At 38.1% G+C, this 26,886-nt stretch overlaps 1 protein-coding gene across 2 annotated transcripts; it reads right to left on the bottom strand.

Annotated features, from left to right (window-relative positions):
• Positions 1 to 555: 555 nt before the first annotated feature.
• LOC132099143 (gastrula zinc finger protein XlCGF8.2DB-like) lies at positions 556 to 26,886 on the bottom strand. Of its 2 annotated transcripts, none has more exons than XM_059505608.1 (3): positions 26,830 to 26,886; positions 26,043 to 26,199; positions 556 to 1,365 (listed from the first exon to the last, which is right to left on the bottom strand). In XM_059505608.1, exons 2-3 carry the CDS (start codon positions 26,125 to 26,127, stop codon positions 743 to 745), a joined length of 708 nt encoding a protein of 235 aa, XP_059361591.1. In that variant the 5' UTR covers positions 26,128 to 26,199; positions 26,830 to 26,886; the 3' UTR covers positions 556 to 742. The 2 variants fall into 2 exon arrangements, with proteins under 2 accessions (XP_059361591.1, XP_059361590.1); XM_059505607.1 differs by lacking the exon at positions 556 to 1,365 and adding an exon at positions 13,633 to 14,645.

The raw sequence follows: 26,886 nt of genomic DNA, 5'->3' as shown, positions 1-26,886 counted from the left end.
ATTTCTTTTTTGTTTTTTAATTATATATATATGAAATGATGTTATGTTATGACTTAGACATTTTTACATATATTAACAAAATTATTTTAATAGTAATTGGCGGCCCACCTGCAATACCACCGCGGACCACAGGTTGAAAACCACTGCTGTAGACATTGCAGAATCTGCAAAATGTTAATTATTTTACCAAAATAAGAGTGATCATACAAAATGCATGTTATTTTTTTATTTAGTACTGATCTGAGTAACATTTTCCACATAAAAGACATTGACATAATATTCCACAAGAGAAAATAATAGTTGAATTTATAAAAACCACCCCATTCAAAATGCTTGATTCTTAATAATGTGTGGTTAACTGGATGATTCACGGCTGAGTTTTTTTGTTTTGTGATCGTTGTTGATGTGTCCCTTGTATGCAACTATTACAGAAGAACAGGTTATTTTAACTTATTTTGTCTTCTGTGAAACATCCAAGTATCTTCTAAAGGGAAGTACTAAATGAAAAAAAAAAGATATTTAGGCTAAGAAAAATGTACACCTCTTCATTCTGACTCTTAATGCATCGTTTTCCTTTCTAGAGCATCAGTGATGGTTTGAACCTTCTATAATAGTTGCAAATGAGTCCCTAAGTTTTCCCTCCATCACTGATGACATAAAACCATGATTTGTGATTTCATGTGGCAATTAAGAATTACTTAAATCTGAAACTCTTTCCTCGCCGACCATTCAAATAGCTTTTTTATGTGTGAAACATCCACGTTGAGCACATATGTTGGCAGGTGAATTCGTTCTTAGTGTCAATTCTTATGTGAGCATTAAGAATTTCTTTATTAGAGAATTTCTTGCCACACAGTTTGCAGGTGAAAGGAATCTCTCTAGCGTGACTTCTTATGTGGCTATAAAGGTTTTTGTTATGCTTGAAACTCTGTCCACACTGATGGCACATGTAAGGTTTCTCTCCACTGTGAATTCTCATGTGGACTGTAAGGTTTTGTTTTTGAGTGAAATGTTTTCCACACTGTTGGCAGATGAAAGGCTTTTCTCCAGTGTGAATCCTCATGTGGTCATTAAGAGTGTGTTTATATGTAAAACTCTTTCCACACTGAGTGCATGTATAAGGCTTCTCTCCATTGTGAACTCTCATGTGGCTTTTAAGGGTTCCTTTTTGAGTGAAACTTTTTCCACACTGATGGCAAGTGAAGTAACTGTTTAATCCGGTTTTCTGAGCCCCTTTTAATGAGGAAGATTTTTCAGTTTCACCAAATTTTTCTCCATTCTTGAAATCGTGATCTATTTTCTCATAGTGATCTTTCTCTTCCTTTTCAGATAGTACTTCACTCTCCTCTTTAAGCACCATCAGTTCTAAAGTGAAAAAAGACAAATACAATTTAACACACAGCAACAGACCTCCAAACCAACAACATGCTTGCTAGATTCTAGATTCACTAAGCCAGTGAAAGCAGAGTTGTGTCAGTCCAAGCAAGCAAGAAGGGTCTGGCTGAAAAGACTTGCAAGGTTGTCTTTTTTTATTTTGTTCTATTTATTGATAACTTTTTGTTTGAATCTCGCAACAATTTTACAACAGTAGCCAGGTGGTGAAGACAAGAAAAAATAAACTAAATTACAAAGTCAGTTGCAATCACCACTTGCACTCTCTGCTACCTGCGACATCACTTGCAATCAACACAAATCGTGCGTGTTGCCACTGGAGACAAGACACTGCGGTGGTGATTAAATGATTTAAACTAATTTAGTACTATAAAATACAGGGTCCTGCAAGAAAAAGACAAGACCAGCAGATCCATGGCCACAGAACAGCAGAATATGAATGCAATGCACAAAGTCTCTGGTAAGTGTTTTCCTCCTGTAGAAAAAACATTAAAATCATTTAGGTAAAAACAAGGCCCGTTTATCACTTTCAGGCACATTCTTCTGAAAGTTTTTTTTTTCAGGTTGCCTTACGCAAATTACCCATGGTTTTAACAATAACACCACAAATCATCGTTCTTGTAGCCATGGTAAATCCAAATTAACCATGGTTTTGTTATTTCAAATAATAATTTACAAAGACGTATTAATATACTGTAATATTTTTTTGTTGTTGCTATAAAAACAGACCTAAGACATCAATAGCATTTAAAATGACTTAAAGGCATAATGTATTATATATATAAAAACTATGAGGCAATAATGAAAACACTGTTAAAATACATAATGTAGGCAAATACAAAATAAACAATTTATGTACATTATTACAAATGCCTGCAAAGGGAGCCAGATGCCATGTAATTGCTTCAGTTACACTTACAGGAGAATCAAATCCTTGTTTAGGCTACTGACCAAACATTTAATTCAAATATTCACTTAATCTTTTATTTTTGGCCACCTTTTTGCTATAGATGACACAGCCTTTATAATTTCTTCAACAAAAAAACGTGCATATCACAACCCTTACAAAAATAAACCATGGTTTTATAAGTAAAACTGCTTAATTTCCTTTTGCATGATTTCTGAATGCTTGAGACTATACAATAAATTAGAGTCATAATAAAGTTATAGCCATAGGTAAATGTAAGAGCTACAATTGTAATTTGTAAATAATACAATTTATTCATTTACTCTTTTATTTGATTTAAGTTCTATTTTCACCCCTTATAGTAGGTGTTTTTTTTTCCATCGTCATATTTGAGGAAGGGGGGCACAACAATACAATCCTGCTTAGGGCACCCATTTGGCCAGCAGCGGCCCTGAATAGATGATTGACCAGACATGGAATTTTTTATTGCACAAACACTGCCAATACCTCCCAACGACCAGATGCTCCGTCTCCAGCAGACATAAGGAAGACCCTCTATAGGATTAACCACGAAAGGCTGCGGGTCCTGACAACATACCTGGCCATGTACTGAGAACTGTGCTGCACAGCTGACAGATGTCCTAACACTTCTTCAATTGGGTCCTGGACTTTCTAACTGGAAGACCTCAGTCAGTCCGTGTCGGCCACAACACCTCAAGCACTACCACACTGAGCACAGGTGCTCCACAAGGCTGTGTGCTCAGCCCGCTGCTCTTCACGCTGCTGACCCATGACTGCACTGCCAAGTTCATCTCCAACCACATCAAGTTTGCGGATGACACAACGGTGGTAGGTCTCATCAGCAACAGTGATGAAACGCACTACAGAGAGGAAGTGGCACAACTGGCTGAATGGTGTGCCACTAACAACCTGTCCCTCAGTGTGAAGAAGACAAAGGAGGTTGTGATGGACGACAACTATGTTGACCAGCCCCCACTGCTCATTGACAGCTCGACTGTGGAGAGAGTCAGCAGTACTAAATTCATGTGGGTGCACATTACAGATGATCTCAGCTGGACCACTAACACTATGTCACTCTCCGTGAAGGCACACCATTAAGAGTGTACTGACCAGCTGGCCAGACATCACTGTCTGGTACAGGAACTGTAGTGCAACAGACTGCAAGACCCTCCAGCAGACAGTGAACACAGCTGCAAAGATCATCTGTGCCCCTCTCCCCTCCATCCTAGACATTTTCATCAAACGATGCTCCAGCAAAGCAAACAGTATCGTGAAGAACACCCATCCCTCCCACAGTCTCTTCCAGTTCCTACCATCAGGAAGACGGTACCAGAGCATCAGAGAACTGCTCAACAGCTTTTTCCCCCAGGCTATGAGAGCCCTAAACGCAAATCTCCCCTTCTGAAATCTCTTCCTCTGAAAGCCCAGACACCCTACCTCCTAAACATGGACCATTTCACCTCCTCCATCTCCCGTACCCCCCACTTTACCACATAACAGAAAAACTGTCTGAAACTCTCTTTTTTTTGTGTGCAATTCAAAATGTGCTACACACAGCTGAGTGGGCCTGTACAAACCCCCTGTAGTAACACACTCTCCTCTATGCACATTAGACACTTTTTCACACACACTGCCATGTGTACATAATACCATAAAAGACTCAGTAATGTGTGTTTACATGCTCATGCACCACAAATCATCTTGCAATGTCCCCTTAATCAGCTGCTTGACTTACAATGTTTCTCTTTGCACATGTAGAGTATTACGTGAAGCATTCATATAGTTAGTATTTTTTTGTTTAAGTATAGGTAAACATTTATATATAATATATTTATAGTCAAAATCTGTCAGTAGAGTAGTTGTGTATAGGTTTATAAGGTTTTATTTTGTATGTCTGTATGTAGCATTGTGGTCCTGTGAGACATGACATTTCATTCCATTGTAAGTCCACACATGTAGGGGAATGACAATAAAGCTCAACTTGACTTTACCTCTCTTTAATGAAAAACAGGATGTTGATTGATTTAATTCATACATTTTTCCCTGACTTTTAAGGGTGTAGCAAGACAAATTATAGTTTTTCAACATGACATACCAGACATTGGGCCTCCTATTAAGCACCATGTATACGGAGTTATTCAGAAGAAGATAAATGTGATACAGATAATGAAGTGAAGCATCTACTGAATGACAGTTGACTGAGCTTACTGTGGAAGTTCATGGAGTTCTTCATGTTTACCTGATCCAAAGCCTGTTGGAATATTTAGCAAGATCAATGCAGTTACAGTTCCTGATTCTTACCATTTACCCTGAATGGAGGGCTGTACTGATAAGAGTTGTAATGTTACAACAGTTAAGCTACTAAAAGCTACAAAATGAAAATTACCAACATTTTCTGTCATTTATCCATTCAGTGAGATTTTGAGCTGCCAAAGATCCATGACAGTCGTTGTCCATGCTGGCAAATAATAGCCAAATGGCCATTTGACATGAATTATATTAAGAATTTTAATAGCACGTCCATTCAAAACCCAAGGATCTACCATGTGCAATCACTTACAATCATTTTGGGTTGGAATTATGTAAACACAGATATCGGATACCAGTTGTGTCTAAATTGAATGTAAACAGACGGGACAAAAAAATCTGTGCATTAAGACATGCAGTGTAAACCCTGCTAACTTCTGCAGCCTCTGATGTATCTGCTTTGGTAACACAAGACACTTTTTATACAATATAATCTCCTGTAAAACTACTGGAAAATTCTATACTGTAAAAAATAAACCTTTATGTTGTAAAGTTTGTATGAATCTCAAAAAGTGTTTGGGTTTACATCAAGTCTGAGCTCATGAATGCATGTGTGACTATGGACGCATTATTTTCTAAGAATCTTTGCGTCCATCTGAAGAAAGTAAGTATACATCTCATACAGCAAAAGAGTGAGTAAATGAAGAAAGCATTTTACACACGATAATGGTTTAGTTTAGGCTGAATCTGTATATTATCCTAAAACACATACTATAATTTTCTAATGTGTGTGTCCTGTCATAAAAACATCTAACTTATAAGCAGGATCTTCTCCGGTTAAAGGCAGTGTTAGTATTTGTCAGGTCATGTGATCTCAACATGTCTGTCCACGTGAGGCTTCATGACAAATTAAACAGCTTTAAATGACAACACTTATATAACATTCTTCAAAAATATCATTAATTTCTATAGAGCTAGACAATTTAATAAGGATCACATGAATGAATTCAGCTTTAAGAATGAAAACGAACCTGTTTTTGTCTCCGTATCTTGTTTGACTCTGAATGTTTCTTCAATCTTCACTTTTTCACTCTCCTCTTTAATAAATATCATCTTTGTTTGTTCCTCAGTATCTTCTTGTTTTACTCTGAATGCTTCTTCAATATTCCCGTCTTCACTCTCCTCTTTAATAAACTCCATCTTTATAATTGTAATCTGGGTGCGTCTCAATCAGCACACTGGTAAGATAAAGTCAGCCAGAGTCAGAGTAATGGCCTTAAATGAACTGATGAGCCAATAAACACCAAAATATATTTAAAAATTAAAGGTTTATATTTTGTATCTAATAATATGCAGATTAGTTTCCACTTTCATGAAAACATTACTGTTGGTTAGTAAAAGTCATGCATTTGTTTTTTGTTCTCGTTGCCTTTACAGTTTTGAGCAAGTGCGCCGATTCGAGCGATTCAAAACAGTGAATCAATTGATTCAATTGAATCGGAGTTTCAAACCAAAGCTCCGTTTATTTGCCAGTGACCGAATTCGTGTTTACGATAAACTGATTCACGAGCGAAATGAGACGCGCCTTATTAGTTAATCACATGCAGACATAGGCGCCGATACCGTGGGTGCTCCGGGGCTCGAGCACCCACGGAAAATACCGAGCACCCACGTGTGCCAGTGCCAGACTGCCAGTAGGCTACATTTATTTAAAATTAAACATTGCAGTTGGCGCTATGATGCGTCTGCCACACTGTGATCGACAATCGGTTAATGGAAACGCTGTCCTTTCGCAATAGTTTTTTAATCAATATTTACAAAACATTAATTTCCCAAGAAGCTGAACGCATTAGCGGTTACGTGTCAGTTAAACTTTTCATCTCCAATCCTGTTTGTATTTTTGAGAAGTGATGCTGTTGTGTTTGTTTGTATCGGCCGCTGTCCATTAGCCTAAGGTTCTGAAATGCAATATTTTTTGAATAGCCTAGTCTATTTTTTTTATTTTTTAAATGGCGTGCGCCCTTGAGCACCCACTGAGAAAAACATAAATCGGCGCCTATGCATGCAGATGCGCTTTACTAAAAAAAACACTCATTAATGTTAGACGAGACGTTACAACGATTAATTCAAAATAAATGATTCATTTTACATAGCTTGGAAAAAATAATAAAACTCCAGATGCTGAAAAACACCAACCTTTCTTCAAAAGCAGGAGGGCGGCGCAGCCTTATGACGTCACATCGCCAGACCAAAATAAATGTCCTCCAGCGCATTAGAAATTTAAGATACATAGAAATACATTATATATACATTCAGAAAACACACAAGTAACAAAACATGTGTCAGAGGTTCTTGTAGCATGTTTAATGTAGTAAATACTCAGCAATCTTTTCTCAGGGCAAGCATATGTCCCCTCCAGCTGTTTTTTTAACCTTCGGTTAACATGAAAAAAATCAGGGAATATGATTGACTTATAAATTACATTTTATTAAAAATATACAACAGAGACAAATACAGAGCCCATATTAATCAAGAGAAACACTGCATTAAACCATTATTTACCCTGTGCATCGATAAACATCTGGCATTTTATAGGATTTCTATTACATTACTTTGACCATTGCACTTTTTACAATGCATTTATTGTATATTATTATTATTATTATATAAATCCAAGGCTATTGTTAACAACATTTCTATAAGACAAAAACTTAAAACTTCAGATGCACAAATGAGTTAATGCCAAGAATTACCCTGACTGGGCAAGTCAACCAAGCAGGTTGACGTGTTAACTGCTTAGTGAATGGGTCATCTGAAAAAGAAAAAGGTTACTCACTGTGGTATCAGAAACAAAATGTTATCAAATAATTTTTTCAAATGCTTTGCAACCAGGTGATGATCGTTGTATGAGTTTTTCTTTCTAGAAAATAAGTTTTTCACTGGCAGAAGTGAGCACAACCAGAGGATTGAGCGTCTTTGACGGGACTCCCGGTATTGTGTGCACTCATTTCTAATTATTATGTTGACTTCCAGTACCTGGAGGAAATAGGCTCTCTGGACAATCACAATGAAATTCATGTAATTTGCCTACATTATGTGATACTGCCTCAAATCAACATGCACCAGGAAATGTCCTGGAGAAATGGGACCAGCACCCTCTCTTCTCTTAGGGGAACCATTCTCCATTCTTCCGGTTTATTTTTCAAAAAAAAAAAAAAATCTCATCCAAAATTTTGAGGAGACTGCCCCTGATATATACAGTCCTGCTCACAATTATTGGTACCCCTTCATTTTTTTGCAGAAACTGTACAATATCTTCAGGAATAAATTAAAATGTACCAAAATTATATCATCAGAATTTTTTATTTGGAGGTCCAAAGTATTAAAACAAAGAATATTGTTTTTTAACTTGCATGTAGTCATTTCAAATAAGAAACCCCCCAAAAATTGCATGGGCAGCAATAAAGGCACCCTTCCTTAATATTTGGTTGCACACCCTTTCGCAGCAATGACATCCTCCAAATTTTTTTGGTCCGGAAGCTCCACTGCACTTAAAACCCGCCCTTTACAGGAACAACATCACGCAAATAATTTCTCTTACATAGAGAAGTTATCAGAAAACTGTAAAGAAAAAAAAATCACTGGAATTAGCACGATCAGAAAATGAACATGATAAAATCGGCCATTTGTTTGCATGCTTTGTTAAATATTTAAATCCAAAAATATCAAATGTTTTACTATAATGTTTAGTCACAATAGCCTATATACATCACATTCAGAAAGTATGATCATTCCTATATTTTTATAAAAGCTCCTGAACAAAAACAATTATTACATTTTTATGACAGGCTATGCAGAGCTAAACTCTCGAGATGCTTGTGACAGATAAAGTATGTTACTAAAATTCATGGGTGCCAATATTGATGAACAGGATGGTGTTTATATATAAGCAATCACACTTATAGCCATGTGATATCACTCTATATCAGCATGGCTAAATAAATAAACAACTATGGAGTGCCTTAAAAACAATAACTGCTTTCCCACTGTCAGGCCACTGTGAGCCAGTGCTAACAAGCCATACTGAGTACCCCAAGCTGCGAGGCCAAAGTCGAGATGCATTTCCATTGTCAGACCAGTGCTGCTCTATAACCCCACCCTTAACATGCCTCTCTGAAGCAAACATCATACAATCCCACCATTTCAGTATATCAACTAACTAAAGACTCCATAAATAAAAAATGTATATACCAATAATTTACAGTACAAATAGCCATTTATTCATTTGTGTCAGCATGCTAAATCAAACTAATATTTATCATTTCGTTTTAAAATCAAACACACTTACACATTCAATCGCAGTTGTCCAGTATCAACAAAGACACGGGTAAAAGACAGAACAAATATGAAAACAAATAAATAAATGCTTATAATCATACATGATTTGTACAAGATCTTAAAGTGGTGTCTGGTATTTTCATAAGCATAATGTGTATATATAATGGCGATACATCAGGGTTATTCAAATCTTGCCCTGGAGGGCCAGTGCACTGCAGAGTTAAGCTCTAACCCTGATCAAACCCACCTATCTGTTATTTTCTAATGATACCAAAGACATTGATTAACAGGTTCAGGTGGGTTTGATCAGGGTTAGAGCTTAACTCTGCAGTGCACTGGCCCTCCAGGGCAAGATTTGAATAACCCTGGCATAAATAGGCTTTAGCTTCACATAAAATACAGTGTCATATGGTGGTCAAATCCCATTGGGCCACAAACGTAAGTTAATTCAGATATTTGCTGGTGTCTGAAAGTGCGTTTTAACGTTTAAATTGTTTTAAATGTCTTACATGTTAATGTTAGCTGTTAGTTTGACATGAAAATGACCTGGACAGCAATGAACTGCTTTTACTGTTTGCATGAGTTGTTTTGTTTCTCTTTTACACCATTCAAATATGAATCGCAGGATTGGTAAAAGCCAAAACAACAAACAAAATATTCTACTTAATAAAAACATAACCCCTACTTGACCTACAGGAAAAGTAAAGAAAATAAATTAGGATGGACTTCCCTGACTTCCTGTTTACAGCAAGCACAGGCATTCTAATACACCACCTCAGTTATGAACCTGGTAATATTTACATTATTTATAATGAAATCAAAGGGCACCACCCTTTCAAACAAATTGACAAAAAAAAAACAAAAAAAAAAACGATGGGGGCAAATCAAAAGACTGATAAGAAAATAAATAAACACATGGACTTGAAAAATAAAATCACTCAACACCATATTATAGGAGCTTTTTCTACTACACTTAGATTCATCTCAAACACCCTCCAACATTCTAGGAGTATTTCAAGTGACGTCAGCAGGTGTGTCCATGTATGTCCTATTAGGGGGTTATATAAGTTTAGAACAACTTGAGAGTGAATAAATGATGACTTTAATAATTATACCTTTAAGACAAGTAAATGACTTTTCTTCAGTCAAGTGAAGTGTGGCCAAGTATGGTGACCCATACTCAGAATTTGTACTCTGCATTTAACCCATCCGCGGTAGTGGACACACACCCACAGAAACTGTGAACACACACCCGGAGCAGTGGGCAGCCACATTGCTGTGACACACGGAGGGCAGTTGTGGGTTCGGTGCCGTGCTCAATGGTCTCACCTCAGTCATTCACTTCCCCCACTGACAATTCTGGAACCCGCAACATTTCTGTCACGTTCTCTAGCTGGAGTGCCTGTGAGCTTCATTAGAGGGCACTCCATTCCAGACTCTTGCCACTTCACCCTGGACTCCATTTCCCATAATCCTTTGCCAGGACTCATCGATTGCAATCACCTGTTTCTCATCACCTCATCAGTCTTGCACTATAAAGGTTGCACACATCCACACACACTTTGCTGATTATTGTTTAGCTTTGTACTCTGTTTTCTAGTCTTGTTGTTCTGACCCTAGCCTGTTTATCTCGCATTTAACTGAACTGGACTGAACAAGCCTGCAAAATCATGGTTTCCTGGAGGGGAGTTTAAATGCAGTTTAAGAGATTTTATGTACTATGCTTTGATTTTGTGTGGTTCTCCGTTCACTGTGGGAGTGGCAGAGGACAGCATCGAAACCCCAAACAACTTTTTGGGAGGGGGCCAACAGTGTCAAGTGCGGTCGGCAGTGGAGCTTGAACCACCAGCGCCACTGCACAAGGTGGCCGCCAGCCCGGCGCCATTGCACAAGATGGCAGCCACACTTGCTCATCCAGAGTCAGGTCAGGTCCCTGCTGACCATCCAGAGTCACCGTTAACACCCACGAGTCAAGTAAAAACACCATTAAACCTCTAACAAAGTCAAGTCACGGTTGATCTTCCTGAACAAAGTCAAGTCACCGTTGATCTCTATGAGCCCAGTCCAATCACCACAGATCTACCAGAGCCTCGTCATGTCTCAGCTGAACTTCCAGAGCCTCGTCACATCCTGTCTGTTGCACCCAGCAATGTTCTCAGTTTCAGTTCTACCTGACCAGACTTGCTCTCCTGTGTCATCAACTCCACTGTGGTGGTCCTCTGCTTTGCCCTGGTGGGCTTCTAGCTCAGCTGCTTGGCTGTGGTGGTCCTCTGCTTCGCCCTGGTGGGCTTTTGGCCTGTCTGCTCGACTGTGATAGTCCTCTGCTTCGCCCTGGTGGGCTTTTGGCCTGTCTGCTCGACTGTGATAGTCCTCTGCTCCGCCCTGGTGGGTTTTTGTTTCATCTGCTCGACTGTGGGGGTCCTCTGCGCTGCCCCGGTGGGCTCCAGTTCCATCGGCTCTGCCTTGGTCTCCAGCCATTCCATTTCCACCTGGACCTGGCCCTCCATCCCTCCTCCTTTTCCGCCTCCACTCCACCGCCCTCCATCACTGTATAGAGTGTCTGGAAGCCGCTCCTTGTGGGGAGTGGCTATGTCACGATCTCTAGCTGGAGTGCCTGTGAGCTTCATTAGAGGGCACTCCATTCCAGACTCTTGCCACTTCACCCTGGACTCCATTTCTCATAATCCTTTGCCAGGACTCATCATTTGCAATCACCTGTTTCTCATCACCTCATCAGTCTCGCACTATAAAGGTTGCACACTTCCACACAGACTTTGCTGATTATTGTTTAGCCTTGTACTCCGTTTTCTAGTCTTGTTGTTCTGACCCTAGCCTGTTTATCTCGCCTCTGATCTTTTGCTGCTTGCCTTTATCGATTGCCTTTTGAAGTGAAGAGCCGTGACATACAACCATACTCATACTGACCCATACTCAGAATTCGTGCTCTGCATTTAACCCATCCAAAGTGTGCACACACAACAGTGAACACACACCCTGAGCAGTGGGCAGCCATTTATGCTGCGGCGGCCGGGGAGCAGTTGGGTGTTCAGTGACTTGCTCAAGGACACCCAAATCGTGGAATTGCCGGCCCGAGACTCGAACCCACAACCTTAGGGGTAGGAGTCAAACTCTCTAACCACTAGGCAACGACTTCCCCATGACTTTTGGATTATTCTTTTGCCTTGCCCTCTGGACACTGTTTGCTGGTATATGACCTTTGCCTGTCTGACTATGCTCTTTGTTTGAATAAAGCTGCAATTGGATCCGACCTTGCCTACACGACCCTGATTGTAAATATTTCGGGTTACAAGTCAGAGTCTCTAAACATTACTGCCCTAGTGTGAAGCCTCATGTGTAGGGATGGGTGTCGTTTACATTTTACATTTTTTACATTTTTAAAGATATATTTACGTGTAAAATTCTTTCCACACTGTTGGCAGGTGAATGGCTTCTCTCCTGTGTGAATTCTTATGTGGGCTTTAAGAGTATTTGACGTGTAAAACTCTTTCCACAGCCTTATGTGTAGGGATGGGTGTCGTTTACATTTTATCAATACCGATACTTATTGATACTTTATTTGATAATGTTTGGTGCAAAAAGATATGAGGTTGTTGAAAATTTCAATTTATGTTATTACTGCTGAACTTTAGCAACTATATTAATGTCCTTCAGTCAAGAACAGTGACTTATTTTTCTATTTGTGTTTTATTTCATCAACATTAAAGAAATAGTTTGCACAAAATGTGTCATCATTTACTCACTCTCAAATCTGAATGAGTTTCTTCTTCTGTTGAACATAAGTTATTTTGAAGAACATGGGAAACTAAACAGTTGCTGGTCCCCAGTCAGTGGGGACCAGCAACTGTTTGCTTAACTACATTCTTCAAAATATATTATTTTGTGTTCAGCACAATAAATACACATTTATACATGTTTGGTACAACATGACTGAGTAAATAATGACAGAATTACAATTTTTGGGTGAACCATCCCTTTAATAACAAGCTGCGGTATATTGTACACTTTAAAAGATGCAGGTACCATTTCTCTCTTGCCTGTTTACTTTTACTTTATAAATAATTAACTATGTATATATATAAACCTTGTGTGTTTTTGACAGTATTAGCACAATCAGATGGTTACTAATATAACTGACTATGGACGCTTCAGGTGGACGTGATCTGAATAAGCACATGTCAGAACAGCACACAAATATAATGTTTCACCGCCAAGGCCTTAAAGCACATGCAAATAATGTACTTTCGTGATTGCAAATAAGTGCAGTCTGCAGTAACTCTACCGCCGAATTAACATTTGATGTGAATGTGTTTTGCGAGTTGCAGTTGGAGCAAGAACTGCGAGACAGAATACAGCGCATTGTTTTAGGTGTATGTTGTGTTTGTTAGTAAATATTTCATTATATTACTTGTGTTGCCTCTTTGGTTCACTATTACTCTACTGCATATATTGCATCTGACATTATCGCTTAGTTTTGTAATGAGAGCCCATACACACAGACACAGCACATGCGCTGGATATCACATGCACGTCGAGCAAACGCCGGCCACATATTTCAGTGAAGGGAAATTTCAAGCAACAGCTTGTAATTTGTTGTAATACAAAGATAAAACAACGCAAGTATCTATATTAGTATCGTTTGTCCTGAAGCATACGGAATCGACCCAATTCGGTCCAAAAAAATACCAGTTCTCGGTACCCATCCCTAATCATATGACAGTTAATTTTTATCTGGATCTGAAACTCTTTCCTCCGTGACAGCATGTAAAAGTTATCAAGTAAATATCAAGGTTTGCTTTGTCTCTTTTTCCAGTTTTCCACAGTGATAGCACAATAAATTATTTTTTTTCTGTAATGAGTTATTACATGATCCTTACAGTGCTTCCTTTCTGTGAAACTTTTACTGATGACAATTTCGTTTTATCGAATGATACCTTATATGGTTATTAAGTAATTTTTTACATCTGAAACTGTTGGCAGGTGAAATATTTCTCTCCACTGTGAATTTTCATGTGGGCTTCAAGAGTTTGTTTACGTGTAAAACTCTTTCCACACTGTTGGCAGGTGAATGGCTTCTCTCCTGTGTGAATTCTTATGTGGGCTTTAAGAGTATATTGACGTGTAAAACTCTTTCCACACTGAGGGCATGTGTAAGGCTTCTCTCCAGTGTGAATTCTCATGTGGATGTCAAGGTCTGATTTTCGAATGAAACTCTTTCCACACAGTTTGCAGGTGTGAGGCTTTTCTCCAGTATGAATCATCATGTGCCTTTGAAGGGTTCCTTTTTTAACTAAACTTTTTCCACACAGTTTGCAGGTGTAAGGCTTTTCTCCAGTGTGAAACCTCATGTGGATTTCAAGGTTTCCTTTTACAGTGAAACTCCTTCCACAATGTTGGCAGGGGTATAGCTTCTCTCTTGTGTGAATGTTAATGTGGGCATTAAGAGTTTGTTTATGTTTGAAACCCTTTCCACATTGAGAGCATTTGTAAGGCTTTTCTCCAGTGTGAATCCTCTTATGAACTTCAAGGTTTCTTTTTTCAGTAAAACTTTTTCCACAGTGTTGGCAGGTGAAATTACTTCTGGCTCCGGTTTTCTGAGCTCTTTTTCCTGTAGTCTTTTTAGTCTGTGAGAAACTAAAATTTTCTCTGGTTTTGAAAAAATGATGTTCTTTGTCTTCCATTTCATCCAGTTCTTGACTCTCTTTTTTCAGTGACATCAGGTCTAAAGCAGAAAGAGACAATACTTTTAAAGCAGGCATTTATCAAACCCCATATGAAAAAGCTCAACTCAGAAGGACTGGTTAATTACAGACATATCTCACCTTTGCCAAAATATTTTCCTCTCCTCTATAATTTTAGAAGATAAACGTTTTGAAGGGGAAAATGTATTCAATCAGTCGATAAATGTTTCAATCAGGATTTAATCCCCATTGTAGTACAGAGACTGTGCATATTAAAGCTATTAATTAACTTTTTTGCACATATTCATGTGCTACATGCTTTTCATCAGGTGCTATTAAACATTATGACAAAAAATGCCATGACATTCTCTTAGACAGTTTGAATTTTTTTTTTGGCATTTCTGGACAAGAATTAGCATGGTTTAATGCCATGGTTAACATTGCGTATATCTGACCGCTACAACTTTGCTTGTGTAAATCAAGACACATCTCTTCAAATACAAGTATGGAGTGCCACATGGATCAATGTCAAGTCGACTTCTTTTTATGATTGTATGTTTCCCCTGTGGGTCCCATTCGATAATCAAGAGTATGCAAAAAATATTTGGTTAAATAAGCATGTTTTCACAAACAAACAGTCATTCACCATAAACTGTTTTACAACAAATTATTTTAAAGGGGTGCAATTCAATTATGATGCAATTTCAATATTTCCTTTCTCTTTGGGTTGTTACAAGCTCTTGGTGCATAAATAAGATCTGTAAAGATGCAAAGACTAAAGTCTCAAATCCAAAGAGATATTCTTTATGAAATTTAAGTCAACCACTCCTACCAAAAACGGCTCCTTCTAACACGTCCCCACCACAATGTGGGAAGATTTGCATAACGCTGCATAACGAGTAGCCTACTGTCTGTTTCTATAAAGTGGGGCAGTTCCAACTTTGCAAGGACAGTCTGGCACTTCTGACTCACAGTCTGTATGTTTTCATATTTAAATAATTTGCCACTGATGATTCAAATGTGAGTTTTGAGTAGTGTAGAGTAGGCTTGTTGTTTGTCGTTTCTCCAATGATAAATGCAGAAATGGTTTTATGTTTATGCTGAGCAATATGCAACGCATAAAAATACAATAATAAGTCATTCTAAACCGTAATTATGTCCCCACAGGATGTGACAAATGCCTCATTTACAATGGGTTTTGATTTGTCGCAACAGGGCACACAGCATCACAGTATGGTAAGGGGCATAACATTTCCGTCACTCGCTTGAGGAATTTGGCCAAACACAACACACTGGATAGTTGATTAATGAGCACACACATGGCTTTTCAAAAAAAAAAGAATAATAATCAATGCGTTTCAGAAAGGCAGGCCATAGGGGAGCAGAAATTGATATGTAATGTAATAGATGATTTTTTGTGCATTTTAGCTATATAAAGATATTAAATGTTTTGTTTACATGGCACCACGTTGGGAAACAGTGGCCTATGATTTATGGTCCACTAAATATATAGAAAATTAATGTAGGAAATCTATTTTTTTTAAATATCTTATAAATATGCTACTGGGAGCTTCTGGAGTTGTTTTTATGAGCAAATTTTACTTCCACATCTGAAAACACATAACGGGAGGCAATTTGGTCAGTTAAAAAGATAGGAAATCAATGGACCCCCCCCCCCATATCTGAATTTCATATGGTGAATTCACACAGGTTAGTCGAAGCTTGTGATTTTGCTCAAATTTATGACTTATCTCCCGGGTACGATATCAAGGCTTAGTTTCGTGCCCTGTGTCATTTACATTTCACCAGGTTAACCACCAAATAATATATAAAGCCTTATACTTTAATTATTTGTAACACATTAACCTCAAAAGCTTTTCAGCTTTTGCTTTCTGCAAATTGTATGGTATTGAAAGGTCTGTTTTCAGTTTTGTTTCTTGTTCATTGTTTTCATGTCTTTTATTTTGTAGTTTGTTTCATGCTGTTAGTGTCATGCTTCCCCTGCCCTCTTGTCATCATGCTATTGGTTCCTCTTTTTTATTGTGTCATGTTCCGATTGGTTGTCTTAGTCATGTGTATTGTTTCCCATTGGTTTGTTCTTGTCATGTGACCTGTATTGTTTGTTATAAGTAGTCATGTTTTTGCCATTGTGCCTTGTCGTGTATTAATGTATGTACCGGATGTTGGTGAATCTATTCTGTTCAAGTCAAGTCTTTGGTTATTGTTTGGATTACACCTTGTAAATAAACTGCACTTGGGTTCATCTAAGCTCACCGCCAGTGGAATACTCATTACAGAATGCACAACCTTTAAAAATGAACACAGCAGTTATTCGTCGTCTTCACCTTCGTCAAGGTAATCAGGCCATTGAGGATTTTGTTCAGGACTTCTGTGGATTGTGCCATTTGGTGGCTTTTAATGATGTGGCCCTGATTTTTTCGAATGGGTTTAAGTTAGTGATGGGCATTTCGGCTCTTTTTCGTGAGCTGGCTCGTTTGACTCAGCTCACTGAAAAGAGCCGGCTCTTTTGGCTCACAAACGGCTCTTTAAAAAACAATTCTAATTAAATTATTAAATGAAATCATACTCACAATTTCTTTAAAAATGCATTGATTTGTTATATAAAAAAGAATGCTATTAAACATTTGCATTTAAATTACAACTTTTGAATGTATAGAAACAAAAACATTACAAAACAAATACAATCTGAATCTGAACAACATAATAGAACCCATATTAAAGAAAAATTAATAACTGAAAGGATTAAACTGGTCCCTCTTTTTTGGCATGTTATATAGTCAGCATTGACTATCTCACTAGTTATGTTTTGTATAACTAGCATTAACACACACACACAATGCTGATTATATTTTTATTTTATGAGAGATCCTAGAAACTAGACGACCCATCACTAGTTTAAGTGAACCCATTAGTTCTCCGTTGCCTGGGGGAAGGATTCATTGGTTCCTCGACCAGTATATTGACTATGCATTGAAGTTGAGTGGGTCTGCTTTCACTGTGGGTGTCATGAAGGAGGAACATGACACTTCCCCAAAGCCTGCTCATGACATGCCTGCCAAGACAGCCTATTCACGTGATGTCTACTACACCAAAGCCTGTTAACGTTAAACCTACTACTCCAGGACCTGCTCACATGCCAGGGTTTGCTCACGTCACGCCTGCTACGCCAAGTCTTCTTGACATCACGTCTTCCTAGCCAGAACCTGCTCACATCATGCTGGTCACTCATGAGATTCTTTTCAACATTACCACAACTGAAGATTTTTGTTGTAAGATGGCTGCCACACAAGAGTTTCTCTACAAAATGGCCACCCTTCTAGAGCCTCGCCACGTCTCAGCTGAACCTCAGCTGAACTTCCAGAGCCTCGTCACAACATGGCCGCCACGCCAGAGTCCACGGCTGAGATGGCCTCAATGCCAGAGTCCCCGGCCAAGCCTGAGTCTCGCCAAGTCATGGCTATCACAGATACTGTTCCCGTGACTTCAGTGCTTCAAGTACTGGTGCCATTTTGAGTGTGTGGGCTGCACACTGTGCTGCTGAGATGTCTTCTGTCTACGAGTCTGCTCCTGAGGCCGCTCCTGACCGTGAATCCACTCAAGTTGCCCCAGAGGCAGCTTCCGCTGCAGAACCTCCCAAGGTGGTGGCACCCACCTTTGATCTCTCTGCCTGTCCTGCCATGGCCAAAGAGGCCGTTTATGAATAGGGCTGGATAAATAATATATATTTTTTGATTAATCATTTTTTAAAATGTGGTCGATTCAAAATCGATTCTCAAAGGCCATTAGTAATTAGATTAATATTAATCCTACATTTAGTCTTCTCCACTAGATGTCACCCTCTTATTTGCCTTGCGGGATTGTTACCAAGGAGTGAGAGGCGAACCTGTCATTCATTCAGTGCTTAAAATGGTGGTTTCAGGTGCTTTGTCGACGTTGATGCCAACTTCACATAAAAAGTCAGAGGTATGGAAGCATTTTAGATTTTGCAAGACAACGATGATAGTGCTGTGGACAAGAACAAAGCTATTTGCGTGATTTGTAATGCAGAGGTCAAAATGCTGTAGTAATACTACAAATCTGCGGAACCATTTGATGAGACGTCACCCAGACGTTACAACACCCCACAGCCGAGCATCCAACTGAAGATTTCTACCGAGCCTGGCACATCACCTATAAAGAAAAAAAATACAATCCATGGCGAAAGTTTTGCAATCCGTCCCCCCTCAGTTTATAAACCGTACTTAAATTCTTAAACCGTTCCCTCTGTTTAACAAATCGTGCACACGGATTAATAAACCATACCCACGAATTTCCAATCCGTGTGCTCAGATTTTGTAAACCGTACATTCGGTTTTTTAATCTGTACCCATGAATTCATAATCCGTGCGCACGAGATGGAATACAACGATTTATTAAGAAAGATGTGCATCAAAATCTTTTTTAATTTGTGATAATCTTAGCACTTGATTATTATTCTATAATAAACTTGCCATTGTGACTGAGTCTGGATTAATTTGTTCCTCTTTCGTAAGTTGTTTTGGATAAAAGTTTCTTTCGCATAACCTGTATAATAATGATAAAAGTTTTATTATTTTTATAGGCTAAATAAATGAGTGCACTTAAGACAGTAAAAATATTTTTCCTAAATTAACTCATGAATGTTTTATTTTAAAATAACCTTTTACATTTTTGGAAATGTTTGTGTAGGCTATTATTTCTTAACATGAAGACTTATTTGGGTGATTTTATTATACTAAGCTTCCACTCCCCAGGGTTATATGCACGCTTCGCTGTTAATGTTGTTGTTATTATTAGACAATTAGTCCTAATATGACATTTGCATTCAGTTACAGAGCAAAGGAATGACAACATAAATGGGACATTATTTTTTTTTTATTGCTTTTTTACCTTTTTTTTTTCCTTTAGAAAATTCAGGGAATTTTCTATTCTTATTTTTTAGTGTCTATTTTAGGCTATAAAGCACAGGAAGTGGTGTCTTATCCTATTGGTAATTGATGTAAAATAAATGCTAAAAATAAAGTCCTTGTTTAATAAACAGAAAAGAATCTGCCGGTGGGAGCGGAGTCACAAATTCGTGAGTTTACAAATCCGAGGGAACAGATGGTGAAAGCATGAAATTCAAAAACCAAAAGGTATGGTTTGCAAAATCTGATTGCACAGATTGGAAATTCGTGGGTATGGTTTGTTAACCTGAAGGAACAGTTCGTGAGCATGATTTATGAACTGAGGGGACGGATTGCAAAACTCCTAAAGGTGACGTGCCGGGCTCCGTAGATTTCAAATGCATTCACAAGCAAAATTCCTCACAATTCGTGCACAAAAGATCACTGAATCGACTGCATTTGCATAGAAAATCTAATTGAAATCGAATCGAGAATCTGAAATGTGAATCTGAACCCAGCCCTATTCATGAACTGACTGTCTGTCCTGTCAAGGCCACGGAGGCCATTCAAAAACGTTCTGCCTGTTCTGCCAAAGACAACTGGTCTGGCCATGTCTCTGCTTCACCTTGGCTTCCTGCTCTCCCAGTGCCACTCTGCCGTCCTGCTTCGCCATGGCTCCCAGCTATGCCTGCTCCACCATGGCTCCCATACTGCTCTGGATCCGGATCCACCACTGCTCCTAGCTACAGTCGTGGCCAAAAGTTTTGAGAATTACATAAATATTGGAAATTGGAAAAGTTGCTGCTTAAGTTTATATAATAGCAATTTGCATATACTCCAGAATGTTATGAAGAGTGATCAGATGAATTGCATAGTCCTTCTTTGCCATGAAAATTAACTTAATCCCAAAAAAACCTTTCCACTGCATTTTTCATTGCTGTCATTAAAGGACCTGCTGAGATCATTTCAGTAATCGTCTTGTTAACTCAGGTGAGAATGTCGACGAGCACAAGGCTGGAGATCATTACGTCAGGCTGATTGGGTTAGAATGGCAGACTTGACATGTTAAAAGGAGGGTGATGCTTGAAATCATTGTTCTTCCATTGTTAACCATGGTGACCTGCAAAGAAACGTGTGCAGCCATCATTGCGTTGCATAAAAATGGCTTCACAGGCAAGGATATTGTGGCTACTAAGATTGCACCTAAATCAACAATTTATAGGATCATCAAGAACTTCAAGGAAAGAGGTTCAATTCTTGTAAAGAAGGCTTCAGGGCGTCCAAGAAAGTCCAGCAAGCGCCAGGATCGTCTCCTAAAGTGGATTCAGCTGCGGGATCGGAGTGCCACCAGTGCAGAGCACAGTGAGGCGAAGACTTTTGGAAGATGGCCTGGTGTCAAGAAGGGCAGCAAAGAAGCCACTTGTCTCCAAAAAAAAACATCAGGGACAGATTGATCTTCTGCAGAAAGTATAGTGAATGGACTGCTGAGGACTGGGGCAAAGTCATATTCTCCGATGAAGCCCCTTTTCGATTGTTTGGGGCATCTGGAAAAAGGCTTGAGAGGAGAAGAAAAGGTGAGGGCTACCATCAGTCCTGTGTCATGCCAACAGTAAAGCATCCTGACACCATTCATGTGTGGGGTTGCTTCTCATCCAAGGGAGTGGCCTCACTCACAATTCTGCCCAAAAACACAGCCATGAATAAAGAATGGTACCAAAACACCCTTCAACAGCAATTTCTTCCAACATTCCAACAACAGTTTAGTGAAGAACAATGCATTTTCCAGCACGATGGAGCACCGTGCCATAAGGCAAAAGTGATAACTAAGTGGCTCGGGGACCAGAATGTTGAAATTTTGTGTCCATAGCCTTTTAGCAGCGTTCATTGCCATAGTAACTTACACTCCACGCCAGGTTATGTTCTGGGTTAGAGATCTCAAACTGAAGGTGGACCAATCAGATGTGAGAGAAGTGACACATGTCTGACACAAAGTCATTCCAGTTTATCTTGCTCCAAATTAAAGGTCACTAATGCTTAAAATTTATCTAAAGAAAAAATTTAATTTAAAAAAGAAAAAATCTGACCTTACATTTTCGAGTCTCTATCACTATACATTTTCAAATGTATAAACTAAGTTAATAAGTTTCACTTGTCACTGCACTGATAGAGCAAGATTATTTATCTTATTTGTCCTCCATTTTTCTTATGAAGTTTAACCCTTATGCGTTGTCGGGGACGTTTTCGTCCACTAGGGGGTAAAGTTGAGTCTTATTTTGGCCACAACTTTCTCACACACAATATAATATGCTGTTATACTCCATATAGCTTCATATACAAGTCAGAAACTAAGCTTTTTTTGCACAGGCCAATCTGAAGGGTTAATGGTCCCACCTAGTGATCAACTGTAAAAATAACAAATTTTACCTCTTCCCAAAAGGGAAAACAACAAACAATCAAGAATGCATGATTATATGGTGTCATGGCTTTGCAATCAAAAAATGTCGTTATAATGGAAGTCAATGGGGCAAAAACAGCCACGAACAGTAAATGAGGGAGAAAAAATGTAAATCTAATGCTGCACAAAAACTAAAAATACATCAAAGCCAATGTTGCTACTAATCTTTGACATGCCCAAGACTGTGATAAAAAAGTTTTAAAAAAATCCAGCCACAGTTACTTTTATATTGAAAATAAGTCATTTTGTGTGTTTTCCCCCCCAAATCAGTGACATTATTTATGAACTTGCCAATTAAAGTTTAGGCAATTTAAAACATTTGGTAGTTTTGATCAGGACTGAAGTTGATTAACAGATTTATGCAAAAAAAATTAAAAAAATATGAATCTGATACATTTTTACAGCAGTTTAATTGAGTGGATGTTTTCATCCCGAACATAACGAAAGGGTAGTGAATTTGAACAATGCACAAGGGTTAAATTTGTCATATTCTTCAGTCTCTTAACCTTTAGCAAAACCTTTAACCTTTTAGTTTTGAATCTCGCTGGGTCTCTCGGGAGAAGTAGATCAGACTTACTTTATGCTGCAAGGCTCGTGATTGGCTGTTCGCCAGTGATGTCACACATTCATGTGCACGCGCTCCACAAACTCAGGATCAAAGCCTGAGTTGACAAAGAAAGTTGATGAACAGCGTCATGGTACTAACAAAGCTGGATTGGAGAGGTTTGGTTTTGTCAACTCAAAACTAATCCTGTAACTCTGAATTTGTTCAGCTACCATCATGGTACAAGCCCCAGGTCCTGTTCTTTTAAACGGGCCTGGCCCTCCATTCCTCCCCTTTTTTGCCTCCGCTCCACCGCCCTCCTGAATTTCTTGGGTTTGGTTTGTTTGGGTGTCAGGAGCCACCGTATGACATATGTACCGGATGTTGGCGAGTTTATTCTGTTCTAGTCAAGTCTGTTCTCATCTCATCTCGTCAAGTCTTGTTTGGATTACACCTTGTAAATAAACTGCACTTGGGTTCATCTAAGCTCACCGCCAGTGGAATACTCATTACAGGAATAGCGATATAACCGCAACCAAAATACTATCAAACACTACGATGCAGCTCCATTCTTTTGTGAAAGATGGTTAAAAAGGCTCACAGAAAACAAAAACCTTGAAAAATTATATACGACCCACCAAATCACAGATGTCACTTAGCACGGGACTAATATTATCAGAGGACTGGTGTTCTGCGAAATATGTTAGGTCATTTGCAGGGGGAATTTTTACTCCACAAATTACAGACATGGTTGATTCGATTAGATTGATTAAGATCACAGACAACCTCTAATACTAATGGGTGGTGTTGGCGCAGTAGATAAGACATATGCCTTTGGTGTGAGAGACCCGGGTTCGAATTCACTGTGAGACACCAATGTGTCCCTGAGAAAATCACTTAACCCCTAGTTGCTCCAGAGGTGTGTGACATCTGACATATATATAGCAATTGTAAGTCGCTTTGGATAAAAGCGTCAGCTAAATGATTAAATGTAATCCTATGTGAACAGGGCTAGAGAATCAATTCTGCTGTTTTTCTCATGGACAGTGATCTCTGGCAGTTTAATATAATGTATAATGCACTTTAGAGGTTCGGGGACAGGAGCTTAGCAGAGTGTGGCACTTACTTAAAGCGGCAGCGCGATCATCTCTTCCTATTTACTACTATTTTAACGCGAAATAAAACACATGACCATCATATACCAATTATTTTCCCTTAGGTAAGACATCAGAGTCTACAGCTTGTTAGTTCACTATAAATGAAGTCTAAAGAAGAGCATTTCGCAAAATATTAGACCTATATACTCATTACATTTTACTTTACTTTGTTAGTGATGTCTTATTATTTGATGTTTAAATAAATATTTTAGGAAACGTGTTATAAGAAGCAGTGTAAATGAATATTTCAACAATAAATATAACTTATTTAAAAGTTAATTTAAAAACTTCATTATGTGCAATTCACAGGTTTGCATATATTTGTAAGTTGAGTGTTGCTTGTTACATTTAATTGCTAATTATTTTTTTTAAATGTAAGTTTGGGTTCTGTTGTTAACTGTAACTTTATAAGCTAGTAGGCCTAATGTAAAAGGGCTCATTAGAGAATAAGCCTAGGTAGATTTTTATCCCTAAGAAAATTGTAATTATGATTTATTTAAAGAAAGAGCAATTTGTTCAGTAAACCACTGTTTAATAAAAATAAATTGTTTACATTTTTCCCCCCTGCTGTACCGAACCACTATGTTATTACACCCCTAGAGAAAAACGTATGCTAAATCCGATCCGAGCACTCCGACTCAAACAAATTAAGAAATAGGATTTCAAACCACAAATGAACGTACCACGGATTTGTAAAAAAGATTTAATGTGATTATTTTCAGTCTTACTAAATATGATCAGACTCCAATCGGCTATGTAGAAAAATCAGATCTGACAAGGCTTTTGTAGCCAGACAACAAACAAGAGACTGATCCGAAGTGGCAACGTCATTACATGCTTTCTGTCGGAACCGTTCCTTATCGTTCGGCCCGTCTGTGGAAAAGCGGCTATATTACATAAGCTAGTAGGGATGTCAAAATGACTGAAAAACTAAATTCGAATTTTGTGCTTAAATAGGATTCAAATTCAAATTATATTCAAATTTAAAATGCATAACTTGAGTTAGAAGAGTTTTTGGCTTTTCTCCCGAGGCCACAAGAGGGTGCATCGAGCATAAGATAACATGACTATCTGTGGAAAAAGTGCTAAAATAAGGTGTTTAAAATAATGTTTATAGACCAATTATAATTAAGTTGCTTAAACAAATATAAACAAAACAGCATCATGCATGTTTTCATAGTTTAATACAAAGAGCCGAAAGCCAATCACATGGAGTACACTTTTCATCTAAAAACACGAGTTGCAGTGGGATGGGGGAAAAAACTCTCCATTAATTCTCGAGATATGTTTTTTCAAAGTTGATCTTGCATTCATTTTACATGGCTTACATGGAAAATTTGCTAAATATGCATTCTGTTAAACCCAAAAAATAGTTTGAATCAAGTTTGTCAATTCGGAGGAAAAAAAATAAAAATGAAGAACCGAGGGGGGGGGGGGGGGGGAAGAGAATGACGAGTTGTTTTTCCTTACTAGAATTGTGAGATATAATCTCGGAACTGCGAGAATAAAGTCAGAACATTTAAATAAAATATCAAATGTGCTTTTTTTTTTTTATTCTTATATTTCAGTTGAAAACCATCATTTTCTGCCATTAGATAGTCTCCGCACACAAAAAAACGTCATCCCTGTTTTCGGATCTGTAAGTCTATCCCACTATCTCACGTCAATTTCATTGAATAACTGCTTATCGCTGAGTGACAAGCTCTTGTAATATGCAGAGAACATTTTGAAAATGAACTTTAATAAATATAATCTGCAATCAATTTAAACCTAACAATTTTATACTGTATCTGTGTAGTTCTCTATCCGTAAAGGCTATTCGCTCCAGGGTTTTCTGCAACAACGATGTGCGCACATCCTGAATGTTTACAAACCTAAAATTGGTCTATAAAGGTAACAGGTCACTGACTGTATGTCCTCACCAAAGATCTTCAAATGAAGAATAAAGATAAACAGTAACTCTACCAAGCTGTGTCAGCTGGCGAAATGTTTTATTTCATAAGTAAGCTGATATTTCTGACATATAACTTATTTATCGCTTGCTGTAATGAACATTTACTGCATTTCATTGCCTTGCATCTTACATGTGCAATGACAATAAAGTTGAATCTAATCTAATTCTCTGCTATTAACGTTAGTATGGCACTTTTTGGGACGAGTTGAATAAAAATAAAACAAATGTCAAGTGAAAACAATTGTCATTAAAATATTAGACTGTTTTCAAATTAAAAGTAGATAATGGATTTAATGTTATGCCAAATAATTGTTTTGTTGGCTACTTCTGTATCTTCATCTCTCTATTTCAGTAGACCTGGACATTAAAATGAGCGAGGTCAACTATGAGGATGAAAACTAACCTGTTTGTTCCTCAGTATCTTCTTGTTTGACTCCGATTGTTTCTTCAATCCTCACATCTTCACTCTCCTCTTTAATAAACATCATCTTTATAAAAGTGTCTCACGTGGATCTTGGCTGCTTCACCAGGAGTTTGTGTGTGTTTTCAGCCACTTCTTCCTGTTCAAGATAAGAATAATTAAAAGAAAGTTAAATAATTCCAAACTAAATCTCTGGATGCGCCTCATTCATCTCCGTTGTTCAGTCTGCGCACTCTAGTGAGGGAGTCCCAAAACACTCAAAACTAGCATGCATATCCAAAAGAAGAACACAACTTTAAATAAACGTAATATTTATTCTAATTCATTTGTTGCTGGTTTGTAAACGTTGTCATGACAAGTGTTTGTTTGTTGTTCTCGTTGCATTATAACACGGTTTCGAGCAGCGGTGATTCGAGCGATTCAATTAGTTACTCATTTGATTCAGTTGACTCGTAGTTTCGAACAGCTCGGTTTCTGCCATCACTACTTGGCAGTGATTGAATTCGTGCTTAAAATAAAACGATGCACTATACAGGGAGCGAAATGAGACTAGCCTTCACTTGTTAATCATGTGGACGCACTTTACTTTCACAAAATGACTCTCAACAATGTTACATTACGCACTTAATTGTGCATTCGTTGGTGAACAAATCTTTTTTGTAAATTTTTACATCGATTGTAAAAAAAAAAAAAAAAAAAAAAACCCACATAAAAAACTTCCTGAACGGTTTGTATCGATGTAAACATTAAAAATGTCTAAAACACAAACCTTCCTTTGGTCGAAACACAACAGATTCAGGAAAGCGGCGCAGCCTTATGACGTTAC

This window comes from Carassius carassius, chromosome 22 (assembly GCF_963082965.1).
Source record: "Carassius carassius chromosome 22, fCarCar2.1, whole genome shotgun sequence".
In the NCBI taxonomy this organism is placed as follows: Eukaryota; Metazoa; Chordata; class Actinopteri; order Cypriniformes; family Cyprinidae; genus Carassius; species Carassius carassius.
This window is presented reverse-complemented; position numbering and strand designations above follow the sequence as displayed.

Bases quoted from the DNA above. Each gene is read 5' to 3' on its own strand.
- LOC132099143 (XM_059505607.1), bottom strand. From the start codon at position 26,127: ATGATGTTTATTAAAGAGGAGAGTGAAGATGTGAGGATTGAAGAAACA. The intron at 14,646-26,042 runs GTTAGTTTTCAT...TTTCTGCTTTAG, and splicing joins AGATACTGAGGAACAAACAG to ACCTGATGTCACTGAAAAAA.